A 19,400-nucleotide genomic window follows, 5' to 3' on the forward strand; every position below is an offset into this window, starting at 1 on the left:
CAACAACCAGGATGACATTGATAGTGAAAACCACCTAATGGAGTGTTTAAGTGTTTAAATGGAATCTAAAACGTGAACACTCTTGGAGATCGCTTCCCAATGTTTGCAGACCACTAATGGCCCAGATTCAGGTCTCCGTGGCAACAAGTAGCTGCCCCGCTGAAGTGCTGAAGTTTCCTTGAGCAAAAAAAAAAAAAAAAAAAAACTGGTCAGCTGGTCAGATGACACTGACCTCTGACCTCTTTGTGGAGGACCCTTTTTAGAGATCAAGAGTATCACAAAAAATCCTGTAGAGTATCTACGCAGTTTCAATTCAGTGTCAGTGGAGCCTGTTGCTATTTAAACCTTTAGGACTGTACCATTGGGCCCCAGATTGGGGGGGGGTTAGTTCCAGGGAGTTTCCTGTGTGGATGAGCCCTGGTGAGGGAGGTGGGGTGTGTGAGGGGGGTCGTGAGGTTGGAACCTAATCCCTCAGGCTTGGCTGCAGCACGGCCTTAGGATAAACTGCCATGTAGGCTTCGGACATGTGAAAATGCTACTTGGACTTTAGCAATTTTTTTATTTATGTTTGTTTTTTTCAGAGGACATTTTTATGTTAAGGAAATGCCAAGTCTGGTAAGACAACCTTTTTTTTTTTTTTTATGTTTGGTGCATTGTGCTATTTAGTTTGTTGTTTTATCAGACAAATTAGTGAGGAAGTGAGAGATAATTTAGACTGAAGAAATGCCTGCATTGCTTTAATTTTTTTTATTACAATTTATATATTTTTTTATTTGTTGCAACAACATCAACATGTATCAAGAGTTCCTTTATCACCATTACCACCTATATAATAAAATCCATATCCCTACATAGAGAAGTTCCAGGCCATTAATAAATTTGTATTTGATCAACCTTAAGTAACCCTGCTGTTCTTGTTTAGATATTTTGATACACATTTTACCATTTGTCATATATTTCAGCTTGTGATCAAACTCTCATACCAGGTTGAATATCTTTCATTGCATGAAGGAGGAATCTGTTATCAGGGTCTATTCAATGTAGCATTTCTTATGAATAGGTATAGGGCTCAGAAATGGCAACTTTCAATCCATAACTGACCCATTGGCAATATTGTACACAGAAACTGGTCGCTAATAAATGTATTTGACAGGTTAGCAGACAGGTCGTCCCCAGAAATCAGGCAAGATTGTTCTTTGACCTCTTGAGGTCACAGAAGAGCTGAGATTAAACCGAAGTCACTGCTTTGATGGTCCAGTTATTTCACCAACAGATTCAATGCATGTAGTAGATGCAATCTGACGCTTTTATCCAAAACAACGGTGTATGTTTTTGTAATATCTGTGGCCTGAGTGGGAGTCAAGCTCCAACAATGGCAGTGCAAACTGGTAGAGAAGGTCGGCTGTTTTTGTACCTGGACAAGCAACGATAATGGGTGAAATTTATACAGTTATCATGAAGACATCATGTGCAGTTTTGGTCATTTTCAAGTGAAAAAGGGGATGTCCCCGAAAATCGTTCAGGTGTTGGTTCAAACATTGTATTAAGATTGTATTATCTCCCAACATACATACTGTATGTGGAATTAAATCAGTTGATGGGTTCAGGTCAAACACCTGTACTATAGTTGTATATTAGTAGTATAGTGTATATAGCATAGATTCCCCATTTAGTACAGATAAAAATGGCAGTGAAAGCAGCTACAGCTAAACAGGGTATATTGAACAAGGCACTTGGAGCTGCCAGCAGGCAGCAGACTGTGGTTGTACTGGGTAGCTTGAATTAAATATGAAAGCTGTAGCTGGAAAAAGTCTTAAACTGCTGACCACAGAGCAGCTTTACTGGTGTATCTCCTGTGTGTGTGTGTGTGTGTGTGTGTGTGTGTGTGTGTGTGTGTGTGTGTGTGTGTGTGTGTGTGTGTGTGTGTGTGTGTGTGTGTATACAGCTACTCTTTCAAAGTCTTCATCATCACAGCATTAATATGTAACTCCACACAAGTGTATGGTTCTGTTGCTCTCTGCAAAACGAGCCACAGAAACTGATGAAGCAAAGACGACAGAGTTTGGCTCAGTTGAACTAGTAAATGATTTGAATAGTAAAAGGTCACTTGCAGGATTTAGAAAGGTTTCTGTAAATTACGCGGTGACCGCTCTGCTTCCTGTTAAACCCCGTATTCACATTGATTTTCATGATTCAAAGGAGCTCTTTGAGTTTTTAACACCGGGGCGCTCTTAGAGGAAGGCGGATCATGACCTATTCAAACTCTGCACGGGCATAAATGCTGATTTGACATCTGAATTAGTGTGTGTGTGTGTGTTAGGTGTAGGGGGATCAAATTGATACATTCAAAAACAGATACACAGATCGATAAGTTAGAGAAGAGGGGAGAGAGAGGGAGACAGAGGAGAAAAGAGTGAGCACAGGCAGTCCAACTGTTATGTAAGTGCCAGCTGTGTGAGTAAAGGAGCTGCAGCAGGATGATGAAAGCAACAACACTTCCCTAAAGCAGACTGAGCATCAATCCTCTCTCTTTCTCTCCTGAATTGGTCATGTATTATTCACACTACTGAAGGAAACAGCAAATGGAAAAAAAAAAAATCACATCACCTCATGGCACTGCAATTTCTCTCATTACTCCTGGCAACAAAACAGATTCATGCATACATTTAAACACTGACGATGGGATTTCAAAACTACATATCCAAGAGCAGCATGTACATGTCAGTGCTTCAATCCAGACTCCATAATCCACTGCCGCTACCAGCCTCCTCTATGAGTTTCGTGATGAAACAATAATGTGAGGCAACAAGGGCAAAATGAAAAAAACTGCAGTCTTAATCTGGATTAAATTACAGTGTTCGTCATCCCGGCTCCAAACCGGAACAGACCAACCCAAACCAAGCCAACCAGTGTTGGATAATAAGACTGCAACTGTGTCTGGACCAAGCATGCGATACACATGTAACGAGTAATAACCATGTGAAGAAAGAGACACCCCCAATACAACTGGATTTTGGAGGAACATCTGAATGCTTGAATGTGCCATAAGTAGTTTCACAAAGGGTTTTGAAAAAAATACCATTTTAAAATACCAATTTTGAAAGTATCTGTACTCTTGAAAACAGAATGTTTAAACATTATTATGTAACTTGAGACAAGATCTTAGCACTTATAAAGACATTCAGTCCGAAGCAATGATACCACACTAAAAGGAGGATTAAACCAGTCCTTTTTAAATTTAAAATTTCAAAACCACCTATGTTACATATTTCCAAAGGGAAAAAAATTGAAAAATTGAAACGTCATTCACACATCAGTGGTTTTACCAATATGAGCACTAGCCCTTCTCAAAATCAAGACTCCATTTCCCACAAACCTTGTTGCTTCCTGTTCTTGTTCCTGCATTGTTTTACGGAAAAGAAAATGCATGCTGGGTTTTTTTACACATCAACACATGTCATTGGTTTCAAAATATGCAAGACATGCTAAAAGCTTTAGTTTTGGCTTGTTCAGGAGAAACGGCTCACTCTTCCTGTTTGGTCACATAAAGCAACCAGTTTTCATGCAATTTCTTTTTAGATATAGATGTTAAATGCAAAACGCTGTGCCATTAAGGAATTAGATTCATTGACTAATCTTCCACAACATGTTAAAAAAGTGAAATAGTAGTAATCAGTAGCATGCCAGGCTGAAAAAAGAGAGACATCCCTGTTCAGACGATATGACTTTTAAAAGAAGAATAACAAATTATTCACTTACAAATTATTATTCTGTATTTTCTGCAGTAAAACTTTGCCCCTGAGCAAGGAACTGAGGACCACAGTTGCCCTGCAAACCTCCCAGGGTGAACGTAAAGCAGAAGCAACCAAGAGACTTAAAAACTAAAAAAGCACCTCTGAGTACACAGTTGAACTAGATCGGGCACATGAAGGTTAAATCAAGGTTTGTGTTATCTCACACATTTGCGGCTCTCAAATTAGTCAGTTTCTCACAAGTTGAATTTAGCATTCAACTCTGCTGCTCGGTTGTCTGACACAAAATGTTTCTGGAATACCACATCCTTTGTTATCTCTTAATTACAGAGGGTCCAGGTACTGTCTTAATTTTGTAAGAATTTGTGCATTACTTCACTGTGCAATCCATTTAATCATGCCAGTAATGAATGTGACAGTTAGCCAGATTCTAAAAATGCAATGTATCTTGTGTTATTGTGTTCCTATTGCTGGTTCTGGCCTTTGGTCACTATAAAAATTGAGACAGATCTGCGTGTGTCATCATTGCAGCAGTGCTGTGTGATGGATCAAAATGGCGTCAGAGCATTTGGGCGGGGACACGATGAGATTATCAGGTTGTGTTGGAAGGACAAGCAGCCTATGGGGGGACACTGGGAGTCCTGAACTGCTCCTTCCTGAATAATAACACTTTTCATTTCTGGCCAGAATAATTTGCGGGGCTTATAAAGAACTTAGAGTGCTCTACAAGTAGTAATAAATAGCAAAAAAAAGGATACAAGGATACATTTATAGGAAAAGGAACTAAAGCAGAGTAACAAAAAGCTAGGCAAAAAAAAAAATCAATGTAAACGGTGGGAATGAATTTAAAAACAATTAAGAAGTGTGTTGCCCTTCTGTAGGGACATGACATATTGTAGGCAGGTTTCAGGTTTTTCTAGGATTCTGTCCTAAGTTGAGGGTCAGGACCTATGATGTGGCTTTAATGTTTTTATAATACAAATGTTGTGAAGCCTTTTGAGATTGTAATTGTGACTTGACAGGTCACAAGCATGCAGCACTGTGGAGATCAAGGAAGATAATTCAACTCAGCTGCTGAGGCCTTAAACCTGAGACCTAGACTCTTACTACAGAGAACCTGCAGTTCCCTTTTGACACCTGGAACACTGAGAGCAACTCACAGCTCCTGGGGAGGATTATGCCATTGTAGCTGACAACTTGAGCTTCTTCAGCATACAACGGCTACAAGGCAAAGTCAGTCCTGCTCCCCTTACACACGGCAGGAACCATGGATGACCCCTATCACAACAACGTGAACCAGCAGGTGACAGAGGGTGGAGAGTACACCTACACCCAGGATGGAGGAGGTCACGATGGCTACCCTTACCAGACGGATTACCCTCCGCAGGATGAGGACGCTGCTAGTGATGCCACTGAAGGGGCAGATGACGATGATCAGATGTATGAGGGGGAGTACCAGGGTGTCCCCCACCCCGACGAGATCAAGGAGGCACGACGGGCAGCTCGGATGGAGGCCAGGAGGAAAGCCCGTCTGAATGCGCAGCAGGAAGAAGAGGAGGAAAACCTGCCAGAGCAATACGAGACCATCATGGAGGACTGCGGCCATGGGCGCTTCCAGTGGATGCTGTTCTTCGTGCTGGGCCTGGCGCTAATGGCCGACGGAGTGGACAGCTTTGTGGTGGGCTTCGTCCTGCCCAGTGCCGAGAAGGATATGTGCATATCCAACGCTGACAAAGGATTGCTGGGTAAGTGAAAGTCGGGGGGGTGGGTTTACTGATGTATGTATGTGGTGAAAACTTTCTTAGTTTTCCAATCCAAAATTACATAAGCGTCATTTGAAAAGGATTTTTTTTTGGTAAAAGTGCAGCTGAGGCTGATGAGAAAGTTAGTTTTGCAGGTATTTGGTCATAAATATACCATTTGTCCAGTGCTAGACAAATGAAAATTTTGACCTGATGATGGCGCTAGAGGAAAAGTCAGAGGATGGCCAGAGTTTTTTGCAATTCTTCCTGAGGGGTACATGAATACCTGTACCAAACTTCATGGCAACCAATCCCACAGTGACATAGATATTTCAGTCTGGATCAAAGGTGAACTGTCTGACAGACATTGTCATCCCCGGAACTATGCAGCTAGCATGGCTAGAAACAGATCTAGCACACACATTTCTCCAAGTCAGATATACAGCCTTTTGGCTGGCTACAAGACTAGCTAATTACAATCATCTGTTGAAGAGTTCCAGTCTTTACCCAGAGAGGAGGAACTCATCAGTGAAGTGATCTGCTGTTGTGCTGGGCTGGAACAAAATCCTGTATGCATGGCTCTTTAAGGCAAATGGTTGCAGACCACTGCTTCAAGCAGAAATATCCCCAAGCCACTGAGATAAATTAGGAAAGAAGACTTGGATCCTTCTAGGCAAATGTGAAATTACAGAACATAACCAACATTGTGTGTCCTAATAGAGTATGGGTCCACTGTCAGCCACCAGATTAGCTTCACTGAGCCTCTGCATTGGTTCTACAAGTGTGTGGAAGGTGACTTGAGAGGTGCCACACCACATGTTAAGTGTTTAATTATGTTAGATATAGATAGAGAAAGAGGCACTGTTTCAGTTACCTGTTTGCCTCACAAAAGAAAACATGCCAAAAAAATACTGACATTTGTATGCAGCATAGACACAACTTACTGGGAAATGTACCTTGAAAGCGTCTGTTCCTCACTTTCTGTGCAGACATCTAAACTGCAAATTACAGCCCCTCACCTTATTTCCCAGGCCTCATGTGTAGCCAGACGATGTGGCAGATTGCACATCGCTCATTTCATCTTAACAACAGGCTCCTGGGATGAAGCATTGCAAGAGATTGATGAGGAACCCGGTGGTGATTGTATTCAGTGTGTGTTCCCAGGCTAATATGGAGCATGTTGCAGCAGTCAGAGAGCCTGGCGGCCTGCAGTGCCCGGTGCAGAGCTGTCAGATACGCTTCAGGCCTCTGACAGGCTGTGGTAGCAGGAGGAAGGCCTGGCGAAAATGAAATCACAGCGTCTGTTTGTGCAGAGTGGGAGGGGAGCACAGATCGTTGGCTGAGAATATGAAGTAGATCTGCAGAATGACGCCGTTTGATTCATGCTCCTGCTCTGTTCACCAGACACACGGGAGCAGACGTGTTTAATCTCAAACTCAGTCTTGGATAGCAGATAGACTTCCAAACCTTTTATTAAAAACAGGAGGATGGATGGTGCACTTACCTTTAAACATGGTTTTATTGCTTCATCTATAGGTTGAAAATACAGAAGGCTTACAGTGGGAGACACAATGCTGGAGACAAAGAAGAGGAAGTTCTGGCCGGTTTTAAATCCCAGGCTTGATCTGGTTGCAGAGATTTAAACCCCAACTATCTCAAGGAAACTGCTAAATTTGCAAGGCATCTAGTGCATTTTTGGAATAAAACCACAAGTCCAATTAAAAAGGTCTTACATGAATTATGAGGTGGTTTTATGATGCCTGCCTCCTGCTATGAAAGTGTTAATCCAGAGCATCTTTGGTGGCCAGCATTAATTTCTGTAGTGTTTTCGCTCCGCATCTCTCAGACGTCACGTGAATCAAGCAAGATGTCCAGGTCTGTCATGTGTTTTTCCTTTTGATGGAATTGGACTTTTTACGTGTTTCTAGAGATTTTTTGTTGTCTGTTAAGCAACAGCAGCTTCACTGATCATCATGCAAGTTATGTAGTTCTTTTGCTATTAACGCCAAACAGACTGTTGTTACTGTTGTATGACATGTAAAATACACCTCTCCTGTAAATCCACTTTGTGTGAAATGGCCTTGCTAAGTTCCTTATAACTACTAGCAGGTTTCCATTTACTAAATCAGATGGCACTATTAAGACTTAAAGATGATGCAGTGATAGTAATATATTAAACTTAACTGCAGATACTTCATGAATGTAGGAATGATTTTATTTTTTTTTTATGTGTGCATATATGGAGAGATATGATTTCAGAGTAAGTGCCATTCATGCGCTTTTGAATGATGGAAATATCTGATTATGCTATGGTAACTGGCATCATTTGAAGATTTAATGGCATAAAGTGTTATAATTTGCGATATAGTATATTGTTTTTGTCAAATGTCATTAAAAATTTCCCCAGTTGAAACATTATTTAACAGATTTTTGATCAAGCGTCGGGTCAGATGTGTCGACCATATCCCATTAGGTTACCGATTCATCAGTTTTAACAGCTGGTGCGACTGACTGCTGAATTGCAGTTGTCAGAGTCATGATAGCCTTGACCCTTTGTCTGCCATTGCCCTGAGCGGTCTCTTGTTGAATGAGCTAGGGATGCGCAGTTTGCCGTATGGAGCGCGAGAGCATTTGGATGGTCTAGTAATCCATGGGGAAGGTGCACACTATGGCTCCACGTGCCGTTAAGCTTCTTAGTCCCACTGTAATTAGGGCCGTGTGTAGTAAAAACACAGAGGAGGCAGGAGGTGTGGGTCTAAAGGTTTAAACAACATGGTGGAGAGGATGGCTGTGGAGGGGTTGTAGGTTTCAATCCTGACACCACCAGCAGGGGAGAGTGTATTGCTCTCCACAGAGACATAAAAAGGAAGTACATAATCTTTATTATCTCCTCGGTACAGTAATGGGCAGCCCAGTTGGGCACTGCTATAGGCTGTTGCCTTACAACAAAAAGAAACGGAAGACTAGACTACCTGCCTGCTGCATGCTGGGATAGTCTCCAAACCGCTGTGACTCAGATTTGTAATCTGCAAGTACAATTAAGAAGAAAATGAGTTTTGCATTTAATCAAAGTAACACTAAAATCTCCAAAGAGAAAACTCTGACAACGGCAAAGACAACCGAAGCAACACTGATCACATTTGAACAAAGCTGAAAACAGATTTAGCAATGGGAAGCTGATTGTGGCAGAAGTGAAGCACTCTTAGCGTTCTGTCGATCAAAATCATTATGAGCTTCATTTATCTGTCAGATTTCTGGGAAAGCTATTATCAGTCTATGCATATTCGGAAATGTTGATCAGAGCACACAATGCTGATGCATCACATTGAATTTCTCTATGCTCCTATGTTCATAAAAGGGTAAAGGGAGCCTCCTTGTGGACAACAGGAGTCTTGGTCTGTTTTTTTTTAGTTAAATAATAGATCTACTGTAATCATTAATTTGAGTGATGCTTGTGTGTATACATATGTATGCAGATATATGTATCTGTAGAGCCTATATTGTTTGATTCAGTGAGATCCAGTGTGTATTATGTGAGTAAAACACTGAACTGGATTATGAGTGTACCAGGTCAAATGCCTCCAAGTGTGTCACTGCTTGTATGTGTGTGTGTGTGTGTGTGTGTGTGTGTGTGTATTTCAGGTCTGCTGGTGTATGTGGCCATGATGGTGGGGGCGTTGGTGTGGGGGGGTCTGTGTGATAAGATGGGGAGGAGGAAGTGTCTGATCTACGTACTGACTATCGACCTGGTCTTCTCCTTCCTGTCCTGCTTTGCTCAGGGCTACGGCTTCTTCCTCTTCTTCAGGTTCTGCTCAGGCTTCGGGTGAGACACTTTTACGTTGACATTTGTGTTCACATTTACATTCCCAGCCCTTGTTTGAACAAAAGACAACTCGGCAGGCTTTTTAGACTGACTGACAGTAATTCTTTTAGTGGAAATAAGTACGTCTGTAACATTTTCGGGGGCATTTTATTTGTATTATATTTGTTTCAAAATAAGATGCCTGACATTTAACTAAGATGAGTAATGGGGGCACTTCGATTAAAACAAACTGCGGTCCTTTAGGAACAACATGGAGGGAGAGAGGACATAATTTAAACAAACCAGTTGGCTTACCCAGGCACATAACTACTACATGGCATTTAGTCCAATAAAGAAGGATATTTTTGCTTTACTGTTACACATATTCAACATCAAAAGGGTTAGAGCCTGTAGCCTAGAACTATATTATTAACTGCTCATGTTGCTTTGTGCTTCATGACACGCTGGCTCTGTTTTAGCAGAGTTGGGTTATTCATTTAATCTAATTGTTATCCTACTCAAAAAGAAGCTCGTTGTTTGTTTCCCATTGGCCCTCACTGGGGTTAAGTTTGACGGCACCTTCTCTGCTATTACTCGGCCAAAACGACGCTGCTCCAAGGGCTCCACCCATACGAGAAAATGTAGGAAAGTGTTGTTCTAGCCATCAGTTTGGTGTAGAATACATGCGTGATACCAAAGGAGGGTTTTCAAGCTGCCATCTACTCAACATGCTGCCATGAGCTGCATGTTGGCACACGCCACCACACAGTAACATGCCGTCAATACAACTCAAAGACACGTTAACTGTGCGCTGCACACCCAGAGAAATCTGTTTATTTACCGTAATAGAGCATTTCTTTATTACACTAATTAAAACTAGAGAGCACTGATCCTTGCTTGTTTTTAATTTAGGTTTAATTGCTGAATTCCTGCTGTCACCTGCATTTGGGATGAAGCTTTTGCTATGCACAGATTTCTTTTGCAACTTTCAAAGACACATTTCTTTTGATAATGATTGCAGCCTGAGTGTTCCCAGACCTGCAATACAAATGTCTGAGCTCTTTGCTAAGCCAAAAAAAATAAATAAAAAAATGAAAAAAATAAAATACAAGGTCACCAAAATAAAAATGTTCACGGTGATAATGAGCCCCATGTTAGTCATCAAAGCGCACATCTGCAGAAGAACTGTGCCTGTTTTCCTGTCTTCACAAACACAAGCAGCTAGCAGACTCCACACTCCCAAGTTCAGAAGATTTGTCATCATAAGAAAAAAAAGAGAGAAATCTGCTAAAATGCCAATGATTGTCTTGATGTTAAACATACTGCATAAGAGTTTTGCTGTTCCGAAATCATCATTTTTCTGCTGAACCTAGTGTATATGGTCATTTTTATCATTTATTTTTGTCTCATTAAATCAGTAAATCTCTTACATATGATATAAAATCTATTACTGTAAAAGAAGATGGCAAAAATCTGAGTAAAGGAAGGAGCTATGACACATAGGGTGAAATATTGCGTTAAAAATATAACAGTGATGCTGTTATTGTGCCCGAGTGAACCATATCCACAACTTAATTTTCCGGCCTGGTGAGTCCTGGCATCATACTGAGAACTGAGAGCTCTCTGAACAAACTGACAACCAAAGCAACATATTCAGTTGCCATAACAAATTCTTCATCATATCACAAAATGCATTTTATAATAACTATTAAGACATATTTTTTTAAAAACTGTCATCATTACATTAGATTTTCCATGAGATTAATCAGTATATTGTATTATTTATCTTTTTTTTTCCCCCCAGAATCTGAGTATTAACTTGTAGGCTTTAATTGCTGCTTTAGATTGTTACATTTCAGAAGTAAACCTGACAATAACGCAATTTTTGTACATTCTGAAAAAGCTGAGAATATTCGCAACATAAACAGGGATTGCAATCATTTAGTCATAAACCTATATGCTTGGCTATTTATTTGCTAAAGAGTCCGTTTATTGAAAGATATAATTGAAAGAAAAAATCGCTGTCAAAAGTTTTCCTTCGAACTTCAGTAGAAAGTAGAGCCGATTAAAAGTGCCCACAGCGAGATCCATGTGTTGTCCAGAGATACTGCGTCATTGTTTCTGGAAACAACAGTAATGAAGTTTTACGCACCTGGAAATTGAGGCAGAAATCCCAGAGACGGATATCTTAAAATCTGGGTCGGCTAAATCAAAACCATCTGCATCGCTAAATAGCACTAGCGGTGACTGACAGAATTCTGTGCAATTTGAGCGAAGATTCTTACAGTGAGGACAAAATGACAATATTGTTGAATTCCTCGATCTCGACATTACAGGCTACCGATGGGACTCAAATCCCAGAGATAACATTAAACTTTCCTTTAAATCCTCAGAAGATGAAGAACAATCTATATAGAAAAGAAAAGAATACATTTTTGATTGTGATTACCTCCCTCCAGAATTGGTGGCTCCATCCCGATAGTGTACACCTACTTCACCGAGTTTCTACAGATGGATAAACGTGGAGAACATCTGAGCTGGCTCTGCATGTTCTGGATGCTTGGAGGCTTGTACGCCTCCTTCACTGCCTGGGGAATCATCCCTCACTATGGTGACACACAGACACACAAACACGCTGCCTAACAAACAGGCACAAACACGAAGGCACACAAACCTTCAAATATACTGCAGATAACATAGAGGACAGAGATGATATAGTGGGTTTTTTTTTTAACTTTTAATTAAAATTCAAATAACTGCAGGAGTACTCTGACATGTAGAATGCCTTTCTTCAGTCTGCATGAACAGCAGGATGCGGCTACATTAATTACTTCGCTGCTAATATGCCTCATCTCAAGAAGATATCTCAGCAATTACTTGCTAATTATGAATAATCGTCATTAAAAGAATTGAACATCTTGGCAGGATCAGGATTAGAAGAAGAATTTTATGGGACTCCAACACAGAGTGTTTACTTTCAACTTTTTAATCAGTGCAATCTTTGAAATGCCAATGACTCGTGCAAAAAATTGAGAAATTGGTGTATAAAATAAGTTTTAGATATATAAAACATGACCGTAAAGATGCATTTTGTGTTTTGTTGCACTACAGTAATTCTGTGATTTGGATTTAAAGAAGCGCCAGGAAGATGTTCTCTTGACGTATTAACGCGTTCTTTACTGGTTGGTTTTCCAGGCTGGGGCTTTGCCATCGGTACAGAGTTCCAGATCCACAGTTGGAGACTGTTTATTCTGGTGTGTCTCTTCCCTGCGCTGGCTGCACTCATCGGAATCATCTTCATGCCAGAGAGTCCACGTTTCCTCCTGGAGGTTAAATCCTGCAACCTCTTTGATTGAAAGCCAGTAGATATAAGTGCTGTATCCTAATGTGCACTATGTAAGCATACGGTATTAAACATCAGGCTGTGATTGGTTAAAAACGTTTAGTCATCAGCCACCACGGCAACACTGCAGTGCAAAGGTAGCGAAGGGCTGCTAAGGCATCACCAGAACACCACCCACCCCTGTCTCTCATCCAGGACATTGTCAGACCTTTAACCACATGTGGTATTGTATTTGTGTGTTACTGCTCCAACCCGTTCATGTCACAAACCCCCAAATTATCGCACATTGCCCCTTCTGATAAGAGGCAGACCTCATGGGAACACTGTTACTCAGCTGCTTATCTGGCTCCAGTGTATGTGGGAAAATTTCCGTCGTCAAACTGAAACTTTAAACAAAGTGGTTGCTTTAATGAACTATATAGTATACTATAAAATTTCTACTAAACTTACAAAAAACCCAGAGAGGTTTCACAGAACACTCTGGTTATGTAGATATTCATTATTATTTAGTTTGTATGTGATTTTTATTTTCTGTCTTCTTTTTTTTTCCAGAATGCCCGACACGACGAGGCCTGGATGGTCCTGCGACAAGTTCATGACACCAACTGGAAGGCCAAGGGGGAGCCAGAGAGGGTTTTCACGGTAAGTCTTTATATTTAAGGGATACTTAAAAAACCAGCACACACACACAGCCTGATTTGTGGCTGTTGCTGTGATGGAAAATGCAGACGTCACATCGCACATTCTTACTCATCATAGCAGGGAATGCACGGGTGTCACGAAAATACATCAACGATGGCTCAATTCCACGCAAGTGCAAGCCCACGACAGTAAGCTAGCATCCACATTAGACCCCATAGACCGTCATTAGTGTAATTAATAACACTAATGATGGCTGTGATGGTGCATGCTGCCTCACTGTCGTAGTTTACTGGGGCACTCTGAATGTGGCCGTAATTAATGTTATTCATTACATCTTTGCTTTTCCTGCTGTGACAAATGCCTGCTGTGAAAAAATTAGTAGGACATGAAAAAGCTAGCTATTTATGAAGTTTTCAAATTGAAATCAGGGAGTAGCATTTCAAAGTTAAAGGGGGACATACTGTATGTCTGTGGCCTTTGTTCCTAACAGTGTAGTACAGTACATGAATTTCTTAATTTGTAAATGTCACAAATAGCACATTGTACTTCCTAATGTGTGTATATGGTATTCATTTAACCCATAATAAAAGCTGTTTCATTGGACTTCTATTAGACAAAGCCAAATGAGCAATCCTAACACTTAAATTAGAAAATTTAGAGTGTGAGCAGTAGGTCATGTATTAAAAAATAGGAAAAAAAAACAAGGTAACTGACAAATACAATACTGTACATACATTTTGAACTGTATACACAAAAGACCAAATAACAACACGCTCCACAATTTTAAATATTGATGCAGGTGTTACACTGATGAAGACAGCCTGCAATGTGAAATAGAAATAAAAAAAGGCTAATGGGTCTTTATACTCGTCTCTATAGTTTCCCTTCTAATATATACAGTAATTTAACAGGTTTTCATCAACCCTGTTTAAATTCTTAAGAATTTAAATGTGTTCTGAATTTCTATTGACACTTAATCATCTCTAAAAAAAAGATTAAAAAACATAAAAACACAGAAGCAAATGAGGAATGTAACAATCTTTATTAATGATGCAATTTATTGATGTTTTGAAGAGAAATGGAATTCGCTCAGCGTGGAAAAAGTAATTAATGGTAATGCAGTTAATTATACATTCCCGACCCCGTCTGTTTGTGAAGGTGACCAGCATTAAGACCCCACAGACTCAGGAGGACGAGTTCATAGAGATCCAGAGTGACACTGGCACCGCCTTTCAGCGCTGGACCGTCAGACACATGACCATGCTGCAACAGGTCTCCAAATCCCTCCCACACTAAAGTACAATCGGAACAGAATAGGAGCCTTGCGGTGCTTAATTGACACTAAGTATCACAAGTTCCTACCCCTTTTGTTTTCATGCAGAAATGACATGTTTCCTGTCTGTCCATCTTTCAGGTGATGGCCAACATAATGTCATTATCAGCTCCAGAGCTCAGACTGCAAGGCCTCTTCCTGGTTATTGTCTGGTTCTGCTTGGCCTTCAGGTAAAAATATCTTATTTAACCTGGAGACCCAGGCTGAGATTTGGGCCTCAGAAACCTAGTAGAATATACTTACCCCCTACTGGTAGGTTTACATCCGAATCAGCAATTTTCAGAATATTACGAAGAGAGGAGTTTTACAAACCTCTCCGAGGCAGAGCTAATCTGAAGATAGAAATCATCTCCCTGGTAAAATTAAAGGGTAAATCCACCCGAATCACACAAAAAAGATAAAACTTCTCCCTTACCCCAGTAGTGTTACGTTGCTATATGCAGGTTATGTTTGGTTTTCTGTGTTCAGGTTTTCTCTTAAATATTGTTTCTGTGTGTATCAGCTACCACGGGCTGGGAGTATGGTTCCCTGATATGATCAAGTACATGCAGTATGAGGAATACGAGTCGAAGGTTCGAGTGTTCCACCGGGAACGGGTCGAACGTTTCCACTTCAACTTCTCTCTGGTCAACCAGATCCACCGCGAGGGAGAGTACATCCATGACAAGTAGGCTCCCTCAACACTGCCCCTCTATTATAGCATGCTCTTTAAAGTCACAATTCACAATTTGTTTTTACTACTGTTTAATGTCACTTCTTTCTGTTCATTTAGGTTTGCAAACATTGAGATTAAGTCTGTTAAGTTTGAGGATTCTCTGTTTGAGAACTGCTACTTTGAGGATGTAAAGTCAACCAACACCTTCTTTGAGAACTGCACCATCAAAAACACTGTCTTCTATAACACAGGTACCCCACGGAATCAGTAATGACTGATGGCACGTTAAGGCCTCTGCTTAACACTGCTGTAAAACAGTCAACTTTGTCAAAGCAACACTTTGAAGTATTTTTCTGGAGGCATTGCCTCCTTTTAAATCTTTCTCTTCTCTCCAGACCTCTGGCAGGAGAAGTTCAAAGATTGTCGGATGGAGAACAACACCTTCCTCCACCCAAAGAAAGGCTGCCACCTGAACTTCCAGGAAGAGAACGACATTGTCATCTACATTGTCAGCTTCCTGGGCAGTTTGGCTGTGTTGCCTGGCAACATCATCTCAGCATTATTCATGGATAAGATAGGAAGGATCAGGATAATAGGTGAGATCCGCAGAAAGTACCTATACACTATAGGCACAGTAACCTAGGGCAGATGGGGCTCTTTTCTGCAGTTTTTGCTATATCTGTTTCAGTTTTCCATCATCTGTCTCTCTACCTAGGTGGTTCTATGCTGGCATCGTCTGCCTGTACTTTCCTGCTGCTGTTAAGTTTCAGTCAAGGAGCTGTAATATGTTGGCAGTGTCTCTTCTACGGGGTCAGCGTGGCAGCCTGGAACGGACTTCAGGTCATTTCTGTTGAGCTCTATCCCTCCTCTAAAAGGTACAGTCTAACTCTGTCCCTCTGTGAAAACCTTGACCTTTACCACAGTCTATGTTCCAACTCCACCCCTGCTCAAATGCTGTACATACAGTACAAATTTACTTCCAGCTCAGAATTATAAAAGAAACCTTGGCAATCTTTTGCATTTTGTACATTTTTTCCTATATAATATCATTGTCCTTATTCTTGTACGATCAAAACAGGTTGAAATGACCATTCATTACACCCTACTGTTGCTATGCCTATCCAGCTTTCTGTTTTCGCACGGCACCTTAGCAGTTTACAGTGATAACAGTGGCAGATTTAAAACTAGAAATTTTTTTTTAATAAAAAAAATGTAATGAATTTCTAATCCATTGGTTTATTTCTTAAACCAATGGACCTTTGATTTCACATAGATGTAGACCAAAGCAGGCTTCTCATTTCCAGCCAACGCCTGTCAGTTTTGTTGGCTGAAATGGCAACTGTTAATGGCATATTTTAATCATAGATAGCTAGGTATCATTAGTTCCATGAGTCGGTCAAAAGCCTCCTATCATAGGATCATACTAAAAGACTGAGGCTAAAGCTAGAAGCCCCAAGCAAAAAGCCAGTATCTTCACCTTCCTGATGAAGACGTTGAAAGGAGCAGAACTGTTTTTGTACTGCCGGGTAGGTGTAGTTAGCCTTAGTATTACATACAGTACAGTATGATAAGGGAAACCTGAGTGTTGACAGTTACAATACTTTGTTATGACATAGCCCTTTTTGGATGTTTAGTGTAAAGTAAAAAACATTCTTGGACAAGTAACACGAACATTATGATGGTTATGAGATTTCTGGTTTATAGTGCATTTTTTCTGCAAATGCATTTCTTCCCTTTTACTGATACCAGAGAAAAGGCTTTTAGGATGAGAAGTAGTCAAGGTTTTTGGTCAACACACTATCTTGGCTGACGATTTGGCTGAGGTTTGTTTACTGGAGTGTCAATTTCCCCTACTTGGACAGAGCTGCTGCATATAGTAGCATCCAGAGCTGGTTCCCATGGGGAAATAGTACACAGTCCAAGTACTGAATGGCTCTTTTTCTAACGTAACCTGTAACCCTGTAGTTAGTTGGCTAATGATATGCTGCTTGGCTCCGAAAGTGCCTCTGTCTCAGTGTTGCTACTATAGTAAGCCAACTAGCTGGACATGCTTACCTTTTCAGCTTACATTAGAGCAGATAAAAATACTGCTTGATTTAGTCTTTACACTATGACTGTTGTGCTTTTGGTTTTGTTATGCATTTAATCTTCCTTCACCTTTTACCTCTGACTCTACAGAGGGACAGCGTTCGGTATCCTGAATGGGATCTGTAAGCTTGCGGCCATCATTGCCAGCTTCATCTTTGCAGCCTTCATCGGCATCACTAAGATCATCCCCATCTTCCTGGCCTTCGCCGCCCTCGTCTGCGGAGGTCTGGTGGCTCTCAAGCTGCCCGAAACCCGGGAGAAAATCCTGTCATGAAAAGCCAAACTCCTGCAGCCCAGGCCCCAAACACAGTATAGCTACGGTGATAGCTTTGTGGAAAAGTATCAGCTGAAACGGAAATGGAAAGACAAGGAAGAAAGGCCAAGCTGTGCTAGCTGTGTTTATGAGTCTGTCATGGTTGTGTGATTAATCATGTTGAAAACCTGTTTGGTTGCCTACATGGACCTGTGGTTGCTTTCTGTTCCCCCTGTAAGCTCCTCAAGCTGCCCAGCTTTTCTGACACTTCATATGAAACTAGTGTTTGTCATTTCCTTTTTATCATTTACTGCCCATCCCTCTGTGCAAACACATTTACACACAGTGTAGCAACATTTGTTTTGTTCGAGGTTTGTGTAAAAGAAAGATTAATATGAGATGAAAATGTGTCTGTACTTGAAAGGTGATGTAGTTCATGTTACCATGTTGTGCTTTGATTTCATTCCCCACTGGAAAAAAAAGGAGAGACCTAGGTATGTAAGTTGTGGTCCTGAGTGAACTTGGATTTGAAGCCTGTTGTAATCACTGCCGAGGCTCAGCAGCAATATCACTGCTGGTGTTGTTATTCAGAGAAAATACCTCTTTCCTTCACCCAGTTTTTATTTGTGCTGCACTGTCCTGTGCTGTCTGTAGTCTTCTTTAGTACACGTTATTGCTTGGTTTGTTCTCGCTAGACATAAACCTGGATTGACCATTTTATTATATGTAGGAGGTTTTTTTTTTTTTTTTTTTTTTTTTTTAATGAAATCCATTTCTGTTCATTTATCCCACTTGATCCAAATCCAACCTGAACAGTCAACTGGATTTTCCTCCTGTTTGTCGTCTTGTCCTCAACTCAGAGACGTCGTGTCTGTCCTTAACCGTAGAGCTGTGTTCTGTAGGTGGTGATAACGTAGAATCAGTCTTATCTGTCACATCTTGCCATGACAAAGTTTAAGGATTTGTTCTGTTTGTTTATTTTTTCGTCTTTTCTAAAAAAGAGAATGATACAAAACTGTGAGACTAGATGTTTTGATATGATGCTCTCATTTTAACGTTCCGATGAAGAACTGTTTTACAGAACCTGCTGCATTTCTGACATGTGTCAAGATTTCTAAGGAGCATGTTACTTTTTTGGCATGACTGAGCTGTGTGTGCGTGTGTGGTTGTTATCCACATGTCTGTGAATTTAATGAAACACTATAGTCTGATTACCAATACTATATTTGTTGTTGTACATATTGTAGACCTGTTTATATTAGTTGTAAAATAGTAGCTCCATCATGACTTGAATAAAGCTGAGAGGTTGTGATCCAGTTTTTCATGATTAATAATAGATGCAGAATGTGCACTGAACATATGAAACAAGTTATACACTTGTGTGACTACTGTGAATGTTAGAAAGTTTCAGATTTGACTTGAAGAGTTACTTTGACATTTTGGGAAATACAAGAGTTAAATGAGAACCAGCAGCCCATTAGCTTAGCTTAGCATAAAGACGGACGGACTGACACGAACAAGCATCCATACGAGTTGAAAGCTTTGAAACTTGAGCGATAAATGTACGCATATCCTAGGGCTTTATGAATCTCCTTCATAAACGTACAGAGAAAAGAGGAAAAAGGAGAGAGACTGGAAGAAAGTAACAGAAAGAACCGGACTTTCTGGTGAGATCTGATATCAGTCAGAGGCTGAGCTGAGCACAAACACAGGTACACTCCCACAGACATCGGTCTGCGCCTTTGTTGCTAGCTAGCTTACAGCTAACTCTGTGTTACATTTGGGGTGAA

General features: G+C 40.7%; 1 protein-coding gene across 1 annotated transcript; it reads left to right on the plus strand.

Annotated features, from left to right (window-relative positions):
* Nucleotides 1-504: 504 nt before the first annotated feature.
* sv2ba (synaptic vesicle glycoprotein 2Ba) lies at nt 505-18,327 on the plus strand. The gene is made up of 13 exons (XM_040130395.1): nt 505-615; nt 4,775-5,497; nt 9,137-9,317; nt 11,756-11,907; nt 12,492-12,625; nt 13,192-13,281; nt 14,440-14,553; nt 14,696-14,784; nt 15,117-15,281; nt 15,387-15,520; nt 15,665-15,865; nt 15,985-16,144; nt 17,448-18,327. The coding sequence occupies exons 2-13, from the start codon at nt 5,020-5,022 to the stop codon at nt 17,629-17,631; spliced, it is 2,082 nt and encodes a 693-aa protein (XP_039986329.1). The 5' UTR covers nt 505-615; nt 4,775-5,019; the 3' UTR covers nt 17,632-18,327.
* Nucleotides 18,328-19,400: the final 1,073 nt, after the last annotated feature.

The sequence above is a fragment of the Xiphias gladius genome, chromosome 1 (genome assembly GCF_016859285.1).
Source record: "Xiphias gladius isolate SHS-SW01 ecotype Sanya breed wild chromosome 1, ASM1685928v1, whole genome shotgun sequence".
Lineage (NCBI taxonomy): Eukaryota > Metazoa > Chordata > Actinopteri > Istiophoriformes > Xiphiidae > Xiphias > Xiphias gladius.

Excerpts from the sequence above, each read along its gene's own strand:
- sv2ba (XM_040130395.1), top strand. The coding sequence starts at position 5,020 with ATGGATGACCCCTATCACAACAACGTGAACCAGCAGGTGACAGAGGGT. Across the intron at positions 14,785-15,116 it reads TGGTTCTGCTTGGCCTTCAG|CTACCACGGGCTGGGAGTAT; the intron begins GTAAAAATATCT and ends TGTGTGTATCAG. Across the intron at positions 15,521-15,664 it reads CACTGTCTTCTATAACACAG|ACCTCTGGCAGGAGAAGTTC; the intron begins GTACCCCACGGA and ends TCTTCTCTCCAG.